General features: G+C 58.5%; 1 protein-coding gene across 1 annotated transcript in view; it reads right to left on the bottom strand.

The window, feature by feature from the left end:
* The window catches only part of ankrd53 (ankyrin repeat domain 53), a 40,664-nt gene that overhangs the window by 16,523 nt on the left and 10,621 nt on the right, over positions 1-13,520 (bottom strand). Inside the window, exons 2-3 of the mRNA XM_059651669.1 lie at positions 980-1,240; positions 20-219 (exon numbers count right to left, since the gene is read on the bottom strand). Coding sequence (XP_059507652.1) covers positions 20-219; positions 980-1,117 — 338 coding nt within the window. The 5' untranslated portion in view covers positions 1,118-1,240. The remainder of the gene's footprint in view (positions 1-19; positions 220-979; positions 1,241-13,520) is intronic.

Here is a 13,520-nt window from a genome sequence, read left to right as displayed (position 1 = left end):
AGATAACAGGAGCACGTACACATTTGGATCTGCTCCAATCTGGAGCAGATACTGCAGGCATTTCAATGCTCGGAACCGGCATTCTTTGTTCAGGATCAGATGGATCGGGCTCCAGCCATTCGGATTGGCAAAGTTCACATCCATCTGGTAATCTTCCACCAGCATCTTCAGACACTCCAGCCTCCCATTCAGGGCGGCCAAATGGACCACGTTGTAACCCTAATGCAGAGAGGGGACAGGGGGGCAGAGACTACACTGTTACTGCCTTCAGAGCACACAAAACCACACGCACAGAAATACAGCGATGGAGGAAATATCGCAGACAGGCCAGAGAGTACAGAGTTTTACTCTGTATCTAACCCCGTGCTGTCCCTGCCCTGGGAGCGTTTGATGGGGACAGTGTAGAGGGAGCTTTACTCTGTATCTAACCCCGTGCTGTCCCTGTGCTGGGAGTGTTTGATGGGGAGCAGTGTGGAGGGAGCTTTACTCTGTATCTAACCCCATGCTGTCCCTGTTCTGGGGAGTGTTTGATGGGGAGAGTGTAGAGTGAGCTTTACTCTGATTCTAACCCCGTGCTGGGAGTGTTTGATGGGGACAGTGTAGAGGGAGCTTTACTCTGTATCTAACCCCGTACTGTCCCTGTGCTGTGAGTGTCTGATGGGGACAGTGTAGAGAGAGCTTTACACTGTACCCAACCCCGTACTGTCCCTGTGCTGGGAGTGTTTGATGGGGACAGTGTAGAGGGAGCTTTACTCTGTATCTAATCCCGTGCTGGGAGTGTTTGATGGGGGGACAGTGTAGAGGGAGCTTTACTCTGTACCTAACCCCGTGCTGGGAGTGTTAGATGGGGACAGTGTACAGGGAGCTTTACTCTGTATCTAACCCCGTGCTGTCCCGGGATTGTTGTGGAGTGTTTGAGGGTGAAGGCACTGCAGTTGAATTTCTCCCTTGATAAGGACGCTGCCTGAGATGAACGTACATTCTGATCCACTGCAACTTTGCCTTTCGCTGTTTTTAGACTGAGCCGCAGCCAATCTACGTCACCCATGGTGGCAGCCATCAGCTCGTCTGCCAACAATTCTTCGCGATTCCATTTCTTCACCCGGCCTGTCGCCATGGTGATTCCACGCCGTCACAGCCACTGCCAGTTCCAGTAGTCACCAGGATGGGAACGGTAGCCCTCTGCGCACTAGCACTGCCATGCCATCGCCAACAGGTCCATGTCCACCGTTAGCCCGGCCTGCACATGGGGGAAGGATCAGGGAGTGAGGGAGACCGGGGGTTAGAAGGGGGGAGAAAGAGTACAGTTATAAAACCACAAGACGCAGGAGCAGAGGTAAGCCATTAGGCCTGAGGGGTCATCTCCGTCATTCAATCAGATCACCGCTGGTCTGATAATCTTCCCCTTCACTCTCCTGCCTTTTCCCCCTAACCCTTGATTCCCTTCCTGATTAAAAACCTCGATAACAAGGTGCAGAGCTGGATGAACACAGCAGCATCTCAGGAGCACAAAAGCTGACGTTTCGGGCCTAGACCCTACATCAAAAAGGGGGATGGGGAGAGGATTCTGGAATAAATAGGGAGGGGGGAGGGAGGTGAATCAAAGATGGATAGAGGAGAAGATAGGTCCCTGTCTATTTCAGCCCCGAATAGACTTAACAAACCAGCCTTGATACCCCTCTAAAGAATTCCATAGATTTACTCCCCTCTGAGAGAAGAAATTCCTTCTCATCTCATGTTTTAAACGTCAGCCCCTTATTCTGAGATTATATCCTTTGGCTCTAGACTGTCTCACAAACCCATAAAGAATTTAATCTGTTTCAGTAGGGTTTCCTCTCATTCTTCTATATTCCAGTGAGTACAGGCCCATTTACTCTACCTCACTCACTTCAAATGAAGGGCAAATGTCATTTAGAAAGGGCAGGGTCAAAGAACAGTTTGAGGGGTGGTTCTGTTAATGAATCGTGGTATAAACACGATAGAGAAGAATGTAATAAACTCAGAAAGCAATCTGTGTGAAGATGAGAAACTAAAAAAAAATTGTGTACAGACTTTTTAACAATAGCCACACAGCAGGATGTCACTTCCCAAAGAAATAATAGGAGATTTTCACAAATTTATAGTGATAATCCTGGGAGATTTTAATCAATGAACACCCCCTCTTCTGACCTTCTGATGGAGGGAAGGTGATTGATGAAGCAGCTGAAGATGGTTGGGCCCAGGACACTCCCCTGAGGAGCTCCTGCAGAGATGTCCTGGCAATACAGACCTGAATAAAATTAGAAATATCAAAATAGACATAAAGCATTTGCATTGCTGTCTTAAAATGAAAAGTTTTTAAGTGAGCAATGGTCCTTTAGGAAGTGAATTTCGGAAATGAAGAATGTAAAGTAAGGAGGTGGCAGATAAATTAAACAAATAATTTTAATCAGAATTCTCTATACAGACGATACAGGTAACTTCCCAGAACAGCAACAGGCGAACCTGGGAGGGACTATATAAAATCGCAGTCGCTGTGGAAGTGACTCAATTGCTGGAGCTGTGAGCTGACAAGAGCTGGAGTCCTGATGGACTGTATCCCAGGCTGTTAAAAGGAGTGTCTGGTGGGTTTGCTGAAGTGTTGCCTTCATTTCTCCAAACTCCCCCCAGATTCAGGCAGAGTTCTATTTGAGTAGAAAGTAGCTAATGCACCTCATTTATCCAATAAGGGAGGGAGACAGAAAGTGGGAAATTACAGGCTGACTATATGACCAGATGATTATAGGAACAGAATTAGGCCGTTCAGCCCATCGAGTCTGCTCCACCATTCAACCATGGCTGATATATTTTTCACGCCTTTCTCCTTCCTTCTCCCTGTAATCCTTGACCCCCCTTTCCAATCAAGAACTTATCTATTTCTGTCTTAAATACACTCAGTGACTTGGCCCCCACAGCCCTCTGCAGCAATGAGTTCCACAGATTCCCCACGCTCTGGCTGAAGAAATTCCTTCCTATCTCAGCTCTAAAGGACCATCCCTTCATTCTGACGCTGTGCTCTCAAGTCCCAGTCCCTCCTACTTCTCCTCCTTCTCCAAGTCCACTCTGTCCAGGCCTCTCAGTATTCTGTAAGTTCCAATCAAATCGCCTCCCTCATCCTGCTAAACTCCATCGAGTACAGACCCAGAGTCCACAACCCCTCCTCGTTTGACAAGCCCCTCATCCCCAGGATCATTGTTGTAACTTTAGACCCCCTCCAATGCCAGGAGATTGGGGGCCAGAAACTGCTCACAATATTCCAGATACAGTCTGACCAGAGGCTTACACAGCTTCAGCAGTTCATCTCTAATCTTGTATTGTAGCTCTCTTGAAATGAATGCAAACATTGCACTTACTTTCCAAACTGTCACCTGAACCTTCATGTTAACCTTAAGAGAATCCTGAACGAAGACTCCTTTGTGCTTCAGATTTCCAAAGCTCTTTCCTGTTTAGAAAATATTCTACTTCCTACCAAAGTGCACAACCTCACACTTTGTCACATTGCAGCCCATCTGCCACTTCATTGCCCACTGTCCTGGCCTGTCATAGAGCCATACAGCATGGAACCAGACCCTTCGACCTAACCCATCCATGCCAAATATTATCCCAAACTAAACTATTCCCATTTGCCTGGGTTTGGCCCATATCCCTCCAAAGCTTTCCTGTTCATTCTGCAGAGATAATGGGAACTGCAGATGCTGGAGAATCCAAGATAACAAAGTGTGGAGCTGAATGAACACATCAGGCCAAGTAGCACCTCAGGAGCACAAAAGCTGATGTTTCGGGCCCTGACCCTTCATCAGAGCTGGTTCGGTAGGCAGGTGCTGAGGAAGGTGATGTGGCTGTGGTACCTGGTTTGCTTCAGGACATGGGCGAGCAGTTTCAAGGCCGAAGAGATTACAAGAGAGTTGCAATGGGAGAGAGATTCCCTGAGGTTGATCCGGAGGGAGGAGGGTAACTTCTTCAGGTTAGGCATCCCTGGCAGAGGCTTCGCAGTGAAATTAAAAGGCTCTGATGAAGGGTCTAGGCCCGAAACGTCAGCTTTTGTGCTTCTAAGATGCTGCTTGGCCTGCTGTGCACTTTGTTATCCTGTTCATTCTGCAGCCTACCTGCTTCCTCAGCTCTACCTGTCCCTCCACTTATTTTTGAGCCACCAGCGAATAAAGTAGCAATACCCTCACTTCCTTTCCAGATCATTAGTGTCGAATTTGGAGATTAGTTTAACGTTTTCGCAGGAAGATGTCAGCAGCCATTATTAAAAATGTTTGAGCAGGGCACTTGGATGCATTCGAGATAATGAAGAAAACCCTAGGGGTCTTTACTTTCCTGACCAGTCTGCCGGGCTGCTTCACAGCTCAAAGTTTTCGAGAAGATTTGTAGCTTGAATTGTGGGTAAGGTTGTTTTGATGATGATTTGCTGGCTGAGCCAGTGTGTTTGTTTGCAGATGTTTCATCGCTGGCTGGGTAACATCTTCGGTGTGTCTCCAACGAAGCGTTGGTGTTCTGTCCCACATGTTATTTATATGTCTCAGTTTGTTGGGGTGTTTGGTATCACTTCTGGCTCTGTTTCTAAAGCGTCTAAAGCGTCTCAGCGTCTAAATCCGTGTGTTTGTTGACGTTACCTCCGAGACAGACCACAATTGGAACACACAACACGGCCAGGCACACTCATCGCCCCACCGTGTATCAGGGACATTTCAGAAATGATCACAGACCACTCGGACCCCTAGGTATCAGAGTCGCCTGCAACAGCTACAGACAAACAAAGGATCTCACACCCACAGCCTGTAATATACAAACTACCATGCAAGGTCTGTGAGAAACATTACACAGGCAAAACTGGAAGAAAAGTGACAATAAAGGATACACCAACGCCAAGGGACACGATCAGTTCTCACCCATCTCACTACACACTGATAAAGAGGGACATGAATTCAACTGGGACAACACATCCATAACAGCACAAGCCAAACAGAGACGTGCCAGGGAATTCCCGGAGGCCTGTCATTCCAACTGGAACTCCATCAACAAACTCATTGAACTGGACCCGATATAAAAATCACTGAGAAACAGAGCCGTACGTGATACCAGCCACCCCAGCAAAGTGAGGCTTATAAACCACGAGCGGTCCAGAACACCAGCGCTTCGCCAGAGGCACACTGACGGTGTTACCCAGCAGGGGGATGAAACGTCTGCAATCAAACACATCGGCTCAGTGAATCTCTCTGATGAAGGGTCTAGGCCCGAAACGTCAGCTTTTGTGCTCCTGAGATGCTGCTGGGCCTGCTGTGTTCATCCAGCCTCACACTTGGTTGTCTTGGCTCAGTGAACATGTTCACAGCATTATCCACAACTCACTTCCCTACTTCTCCTTGTATTGCTGACACAGCCGCACCTCTCATCCCCCTCTACACATTTATCTCCCTTTGTTGTCTTCCCACCCTCCCTCTCTCGTATTCTCTCCCTCCGCTCACTCCCTCTGTTGCCCCCCTTTCTCTATCGCTGCCTTCGTATCTATTGCCTTTGTTACCCCCTCCCACTGTTGCCCTGTTAACCCTCTCTCCAGTGTTGCCCCCTCCCCTTTCCCTGTTGCCCCCTCCCTCTGTTCCCCCACTTTCCCCATGTTGCCCCTTTCTCCCCCCCTTGCCCTCCACCCTGCTAGCCCCTCCCCTTTGCCCCCGTTCCCCTGTTGCCCCCTCCCCTTTGGTGCCACAATTCTTTCCCCAATTTTGAACCCCATCCCCGCACCCAGTGTTGTATCTCGTCCCCTTGTTGACCCCGTCCAGTTACCCCCTGTCGCCCCCCCCATTGTCCCCTGATTCCCCTCTCCCCCGTTACTGCCCTGTCCCTCTGTTGCCCCACCCACCCCATTATCCCCCGTTGGCCCCCCCGCTCCCAGTTGCCCTCCTGTTACCCCCATGTTGCCCAGCCACCCCCTGATACTCCCTGTTGGTCCCTCTCCCCAATTACCCCTCCTGTGACCTGTTGTCCCCTCCCTGTGCTGCCCCTCTGGTGCCCCCAGCCTCCAGTTACCCCAGGCCGCTGTTATCCCTCTGTTGCCCCTGACCTTACTCCGGCCCCAGTTGACCCTCTGTTGCCCCCATATTGCCCCACACCCCCGTTACCCCGGCCCCTGTTACCCCTCCTTTACTCCCCTGTTGCCCCTGCCCAGCCCCCAGTTGCCCCCTGTTGCCCCATATTGCCCCTGCCCCGTTACCCCTCTGTTACCCCCAGCCCCTGTTACCCCACTGTTACTCCCCGCCCTGTTACCCCTCTGTTACCCCCGCCCCGTTACCCCTGTGTTATCCACCTCCCCCGTTACCCCTGTGTTACCCCTGTCCCCCGTTACCCCTGTGTTACCCCCCTCCCCTGTTACCCCTGTGTTACCCCCCCCGCCCCTGTTACCCCTGTGTTACCCCCTCCCCTGTTACCCCCCGCCCCTGTTACCCCGGTGTTACCCCCTCCCCTGTTACCCCTGTGTTACCCCCCCGCTCCTGTCACCCCTGTGTTACCCCCCTCCCCTGTTACCCCTGTGTTACCCCCCGCCCCGTTACCCCTGTGTTACCCCCTGCCCCTGTTACCCCTGTGTTACCCCCCGCCCCGTTACCCCTGTGTTACCCCCTGCCCCGTTACCCCTGTGTTACTCCCCGCCCCTGTTACCCCTGTGTTACCCCCCTCCCCTGTTACCCCTGTGTTACCCCCCTCCCCCGATACCCCTGTGTTACCCCCCTCCCCCGTTACCCGTGTTACCCCCCGCCCCCGTTACCCCTGTGTTACCCCCCGCCCCCGTTACCCCTGTGTTACCCCCCTCCCCCGTTACCCCTGTGTTACCCCCCGCCCCTGTTACCCCTGTGTTACCCCCCTCCCCTGTTACCCCACGCCCCGTTACCCCTGTGTTACCCCCCGCCCCGTTACCCCTGTGTTACCCCCCTCCCCCGTTACCCCTGTGTTACCCCCCGCCCCTGTTACCCCTTGTGTTACCCCCCTCCCCTGTTACCCCCCTCCCCCGTTACCCCTGTGTTACCCCCCGCCCCTGTTACCCCTCTGTTACCCCCCTCCCCTGTTACCCCTGTGTTACCCCCCTCCCCTGTTACCCCACGCCCCGTTACCCCTGTGTTACCCCCCGCCCCGTTACCCCTGTGTTACCCCCCTCCCCGTTACCCCTGTGTTACCCCCCGCCCCTGTTACCCCTTGTGTTACCCCCCTCCCCTGTTACCCCCCGCCTCTGTTACCCCTGTGTTACCCCCCTCCCCTGTTACCCCTGTGTTACCCCACGCCCCGTTACCCCTGTGTTACCCCCCTCCCCCGTTACCCCTCTGTTACCCCCCTCCCCTGTTACCCCTGTGTTACCCCCCTCCCCTGTTACCCCACGCCCCGTTACCCCTGTGTTACCCCCTCCCCGTTACCCCTGTGTTACCCCCCGCCCCTGTTACCCCTTGTGTTACCCCCCTCCCCTGTTACCCCCCGCCCCTGTTACCCCTGTGTTACCCCCCTCCCCTGTTACCCCTGTGTTACCCCCCTCCCCCGTTACCCCTGTGTTACCCCACCCAAGCAGCTGATGTGAATTTGCTACATTTGTTAACACGTGCTGATCCCTTTAAACCGACATGACGCGACTGCGTCTCCATGGAGACAGTAAATAATAAACAGTCAGATCGGTATCCCACACGGGGGGGGGGGGCGGAATGCGCGGGGGGGGGGGGGGGGGGCGGAATGCGCGGGGGGGGGGGGGGGGGCGGAATGCGCGGGGGGGGGGGGGGGGGGGGCGGAATGCGCGGGGGGGGGGGGGGGGGGGGGCGGAATGCGCGGGGGGGGGGGGGGGGGCGGAATGCGCGGGGGGGGGGGGGGGGGGGCGGAATGCGCGGGGGGGGGGGGGGGGGCGGAATGCGCGGGGGGGGGGGGGGGGGGGCGGAATGCGCGGGGGGGGGGGGGCGGAATGCGCGGGGGGGGGGGGCGGAATGCGCGGGGGGGGGGGGGGGGCGGAATGCGCGGGGGGGGGGGGGGCGGAATGCGCGGGGGGGGGGGGGGGGCGGAATGCGCGGGGGGGGGGGGGGGCGGAATGCGCGGGGGGGGGGGGGGGCGGAATGCGCGGGGGGGGGGGGGGGGCGGAATGCGCGGGGGGGGGGGCGGAATGCGCGGGGGGGGGGGGGGGGGCGGAATGCGCGGGGGGGGGGGGGGGGGCGGAATGCGCGGGGGGGGGGGGGGGGGCGGAATGCGCGGGGGGGGGGGGGGCGGAATGCGCGGGGGGGGGGGGGGGGCGGAATGCGCGGGGGGGGGGGGGGGGCGGAATGCGCGGGGGGGGGGCGGAATGCGCGGGGGGGGGGGGGGCGGAGCGGAGCGGAATGCGCGGGGGGGGGGGGGCGGAGCGGAGCGGAATGCGCGGGGGGGGGGGGGGGCGGAGCGGAATGCGCGGGGGGGGGGGGGGGCGGAGCGGAATGCGCGGGGGGGGGGGGGCGGAGCGGAATGCGCGGGGGGGGGGGGGCGGAATGCGCGGGGGGGGGGGGGGGCGGAATGCGCGGGGGGGGGGGGGCGGAATGCGCGGGGGGGGGGGGGCGGAATGCGCGGGGGGGGGGGGGGCGGAATGCGCGGGGGGGGGGGGGGCGGAATGCGCGGGGGGGGGGGGGGCGGAATGCGCGGGGGGGGGGGGGGGGCGGAATGCGCGGGGGGGGGGGGGGGGGCGGAATGCGCGGGGGGGGGGGGGGGCGGAATGCGCGGGGGGGGGGGGCGGAATGCGCGGGGGGGGGGGGGCGGAATGCGCGGGGGGGGCGGAATGCGCGGGGGGGGCGGAATGCGCGGGGGGGGGGGGGCGGAATGCGCGGGGGGGGGGGGGCGGAATGCGCGGGGGGCGGGCGGAATGCGCGGGGGGGGGGGGCGGAATGCGCGGGGGGGGGGGGCGGAATGCGCGGGGGGGGGGGGGGCGGAATGCGCGGGGGGGGGGCGGAATGCGCGGGGGGGGGGGGCGGAATGCGCGGGGGGGGGGGGGGGCGGAATGCGCGGGGGGGGGGGGGGCGGAATGCGCGGGGGGGGGGGGGCGGAATGCGCGGGGGGGGGGGGCGGAATGCGCGGGGGGGGGGGGGCGGAATGCGCGGGGGGGAGGGCGGAATGCGCGGGGGGGGGGGGGCGGAATGCGCGGGGGGGGGGGCGGAATGCGCGGGGGGGGGGCGGAATGCGCGGGGGGGGGGGCGGAATGCGGGGGGGGGGGCGGAATGCGCGGGGGGGGGGGGCGGAATGCGCGGGGGGGGGCGGAATGCGCGGGGGGGGGGGCGGAATGCGCGGGGGGAGGGGGGAATGCGCGGGGGGGGGAATGCGCGGGGTGGGGTGGGGGGAGGGGAGGGGGGGAATGCGCGGGGGGGGAGGGGGGGAATGCGCGGGGGGGGGAAATGCGCGGGGGGGGAATGCGCGGGGGGGGAGGGGGGGAATGCGCGGGGGGGGAATGCGCAGGGGGGGGGAATGCGCGGGGGGGGGGAATGCGCGGGGGGGAGGGTGGGGGGGTATGCGCGGGGGGGGAGGGAGGGGGGTATGCGCGGGGGGGTATGCGCGGCGGGGTTATGCGCGGGGGGGAGGGAGGGGGGCTATGCGCGGGGGGGGGGAGGGAGGGGGGCTATGCGCGGGGGGGGTGTATGCGCGGGGGGGGGGAGGGAGGGTGCGAGAGGGACAGAGAGAGAGAGACTGGGGGACAGAGAGAGAGAGAGAGTGGGACAGACAGACAGTGAGAGAGACTGGGGGAGAGAGAGAGACTGGGGGACAGAGAGGGACAGAGAGAGAGAGAGAGAGACTGGGGCACAGACACAGAGAGAGAGAAAGAGAGAGACTGGTGACAGACAGATGAGAGAGAGAGAGAGAGAGAGACTGGGGGACAGACAGAGAGAGAGAGAGAGAGAGATTGGGGTCAGACAGAGAGAGAGAGAGACTGGGAGAGAGAGAGAGAGACTGAGGTCAGACAGACAGAGAGAGAGAGAGAGACTGGGGACAGACAGAGAGGGAGAGAGAGTGGGGGACAGACAGAGAGAGAGAGAGAGAGAGAGACTGGGGGACAGACAGACAGAGAGAGACAGAGAGAGACTGGGAGACAGAGAGAGAGAGAGAGACTGGGGACAGAGAGAAAGAGAGAGAGAGACTGGGTGACAGAGAGAGAGAGAGAAAATGGGGGACAGAGAGAGAGAGAGAGGCTGGGGGACAGAGAGAGATTGGGGGACAGAGAGAGAGAGACTGGGGGACTGAGAAAGAGAGAGAGAGTTGGGGACAGAGAGAGAGAGAGAGAGACTGGGGGACAGACAGAGAGTGAGAGAGAGACTGGGAGACAGACAGAGAGAGAGAGAGAGTGGGGGACAGAGAGAGAGAGAGAGACTGGGAGACAGACAGACAGAGAGAGAGAGAGAGACTGGGGTCAGACAGACAGAGACTGGGGGTCAGACAGACAGAGAGAGAGAGAGACTGGGGGAGAGAGAGAGACTGGGGGACAGACAGAGAGAGAGAGAGAGAGAGAGACTGGGGGAGAGAGAGAGAGACTGGGGGACAGAGAGAGACAGAGACAGAGAGAGAGAGATTGGGGGAGTGAGAAAGAGAGAGAGAGTGGGGGACAGACAGACAGAGAGAGAGAGAGTGGGGGACAGACAGAGAGAGAGAGAGAGAATGGGGGACAGACAGACAGAGAGAGAGAGACTGGGAGACAGACAGAGAGAGAGAGAAAGAGAGAGACTGGGGTCAGACAGAGAGAGAGAGAGAGAGAGAGACTGGGGGACAGAGAGAGGGAGAGAGAGTGGGGGACAGACAGAGAGAGAGAGTGGGGGACGGACAGAGAGAGAGAGAGCAAGAGAGTGGGGAACAGACAGACAGAGGGAGAGAGAGACTGGGGGTCAGACAGACAGAGAGAGAGATACAGAGACGGGGGGACAGACAGACAGAGAGTAGGGGACAGACAGACAGAGAGAGAGAGAGAGTGGGGGACAGACAGACAGAGAGAGAGAGAGAGACTGGGGGACGGACAGACAGAGAGAGAGAGAGACTGGGGGACAGACAGAGAGAGAGAGAGAGACAGAGAGAGGGGGACTGGGGGACAGACAGAGAGAGAGAGAGGGACTGGGGGACAGACAGACAGAGAGAGACCGAGAGAGAGAGAGAGACTGGGGTCAGACAGACAGAGAGAGAGACAGAGAGAGAGAGACTGGGGGACAGACAGACAGACAGAGAGAGAGAGAGAGAGAGAGAGATTGGGGGAGGGAGGGGGGCTATGCGCGGGGGGGGTATGCGCGGGGGGGTGTGAGGGGGGCTATGCGCGGGGGGGAGGGAGGGGGGCTATGCGCGGGGGGGTGTATGCGCGGGGGGGGGAGGGAGGGTGCGAGAGGGACAGAGAGAGAGAGACTGGGGGACAGAGAGAGAGAGTGGGACAGACAGACAGTGAGAGAGACTGGGGGAGAGAGAGAGACTGGGGGACAGAGAGGGACAGAGACAGAGAGAGAGAGAGACTGGGGCACAGACACAGAGAGAGAGAAAGAGAGAGACTGGTGTCAGACAGATGAGAGAGAGAGAGACTGGGAGAGAGAGAGAGAGAGAGAGAGAGACTGGGGGACAGACAGACAGAGAGAGAGAGAGAGATTGGGGTCAGACAGAGAGAGAGAGAGACTGGGAGAGAGAGAGAGAGAGAGACTGAGGTCAGACAGACAGAGAGAGAGAGAGAGAGAGACTGGGGACAGACAGAGAGAGAGAGAGAGTGGGGGACGGACAGAGAGAGAGAGAGACTGGGGGACAGACAGAGAGAGAGTGGGGGTCAGACAGACAGTGAGAGAGACAGAGAGACTGGGGGACAGACAGAAAGACAGAGAGAGACTGGGGGACAGACAGAGAGAGAGAGAGAGTGGGGGACAGACAGACAGACAGAGAGAGAGAGAGTGGGGGACAGACAGAGAGAGAGAGAGAGAATGGGGGACAGACAGACAGAGAGAGAGAGACTGGGAGACAGACAGAGAGAGAGAGAAAGAGAGAGACTGGGGTCAGACAGACAGAGAGAGAGATAGAGAGAGAGAGAGAGAGACTGGGGGACAGAGAGAGGGAGAGAGAGTGGGGGACAGACAGAGAGAGAGAGTGGGGGACGGACAGAGAGAGAGAGAGCAAGAGAGTGGGGAACAGACAGACAGAGGGAGAGAGAGACTGGGGGTCAGACAGACAGAGAGAGAGATACAGAGACGGGGGGACAGACAGACAGAGAGTAGGTGACAGACAGACAGAGAGAGAGAGAGAGTGGGGGACAGACAGACAGAGAGAGAGAGAGAGACTGGGGGACGGACAGACAGAGAGAGAGAGAGACTGGGGGACAGACAGAGAGAGAGAGAGAGACAGAGAGAGGGGGACTGGGGGACAGACAGAGAGAGAGAGAGGGACTGGGGGACAGACAGACAGAGAGAGACTGAGAGAGAGAGAGAGACTGGGGTCAGACAGACAGAGAGAGAGACAGAGAGAGAGAGACTGGGGGACAGACAGACAGACAGAGAGAGAGAGAGAGAGAGAGATTGGGGGAGGGAGGGGGGCTATGCGCGGGGGGGGTATGCGCGGGGGGGTGTGAGGGGGGCTATGCGCGGGGGGGTGTATGCGCGGGGGGGGGAGGGAGGGTGCGAGAGGGACAGAGAGAGAGAGACTGGGGGACAGAGAGAGAGAGTGGGACAGACAGACAGTGAGAGAGACTGGGGGAGAGAGAGAGACTGGGGGACAGAGAGGGACAGAGACAGAGAGAGAGAGAGACTGGGGCACAGACACAGAGAGAGAGAAAGAGAGAGACTGGTGTCAGACAGATGAGAGAGAGAGAGACTGGGAGAGAGAGAGAGAGAGAGAGAGAGAGACTGGGGGACAGACAGACAGAGAGAGAGAGAGAGATTGGGGTCAGACAGAGAGAGAGAGAGACTGGGAGAGAGAGAGAGAGAGACTGAGGTCAGACAGACAGAGAGAGAGAGAGAGAGAGACTGGGGACAGACAGAGAGAGAGAGAGAGTGGGGGACGGACAGAGAGAGAGAGAGACTGGGGGACAGACAGAGAGAGAGTGGGGGTCAGACAGACAGTGAGAGAGACAGAGAGACTGGGGGACAGACAGAAAGACAGAGAGAGACTGGGGGACAGACAGAGAGAGAGAGAGTGGGGGACAGACAGACAGACAGAGAGAGACAGAGAGAGACTGGGGGACAGACAGAGAGAGAGAGAGAGAGAGAGACTGGGGGACAGACAGACAGAGAGAGACAGAGAGAGACTGGGAGACAGAGAGAGAGAGAGACTGGGGACAGAGAGAAAGAGAGAGAGAGACTGGGTGACAGAGAGACAGAGAGAAAATGGGGGACAGAGAGAGAGAGAGAGGCTGGGGGACAGAGAGAGACTAGGGGACAGAGAGAGAGAGACTGGGGGACTGAGAAAGAGAGAGAGAGTGGGGGACAGAGAGAGAGAGAGAGACTGGGGGACAGACAGAGAGTGAGAGAGAGACTGGGGGACAGACAGAGAGAGAGAGAGAGAGTGGGGGACAGAGA

The sequence above is a fragment of the Stegostoma tigrinum genome, chromosome 1, assembly GCF_030684315.1.
Source record: "Stegostoma tigrinum isolate sSteTig4 chromosome 1, sSteTig4.hap1, whole genome shotgun sequence".
Taxonomy (NCBI): Eukaryota; Metazoa; Chordata; class Chondrichthyes; order Orectolobiformes; family Stegostomatidae; genus Stegostoma; species Stegostoma tigrinum.
The sequence above is the reverse complement of the archived record's forward strand: the minus strand, read 5'-3'. Positions and strand labels throughout refer to the sequence as shown.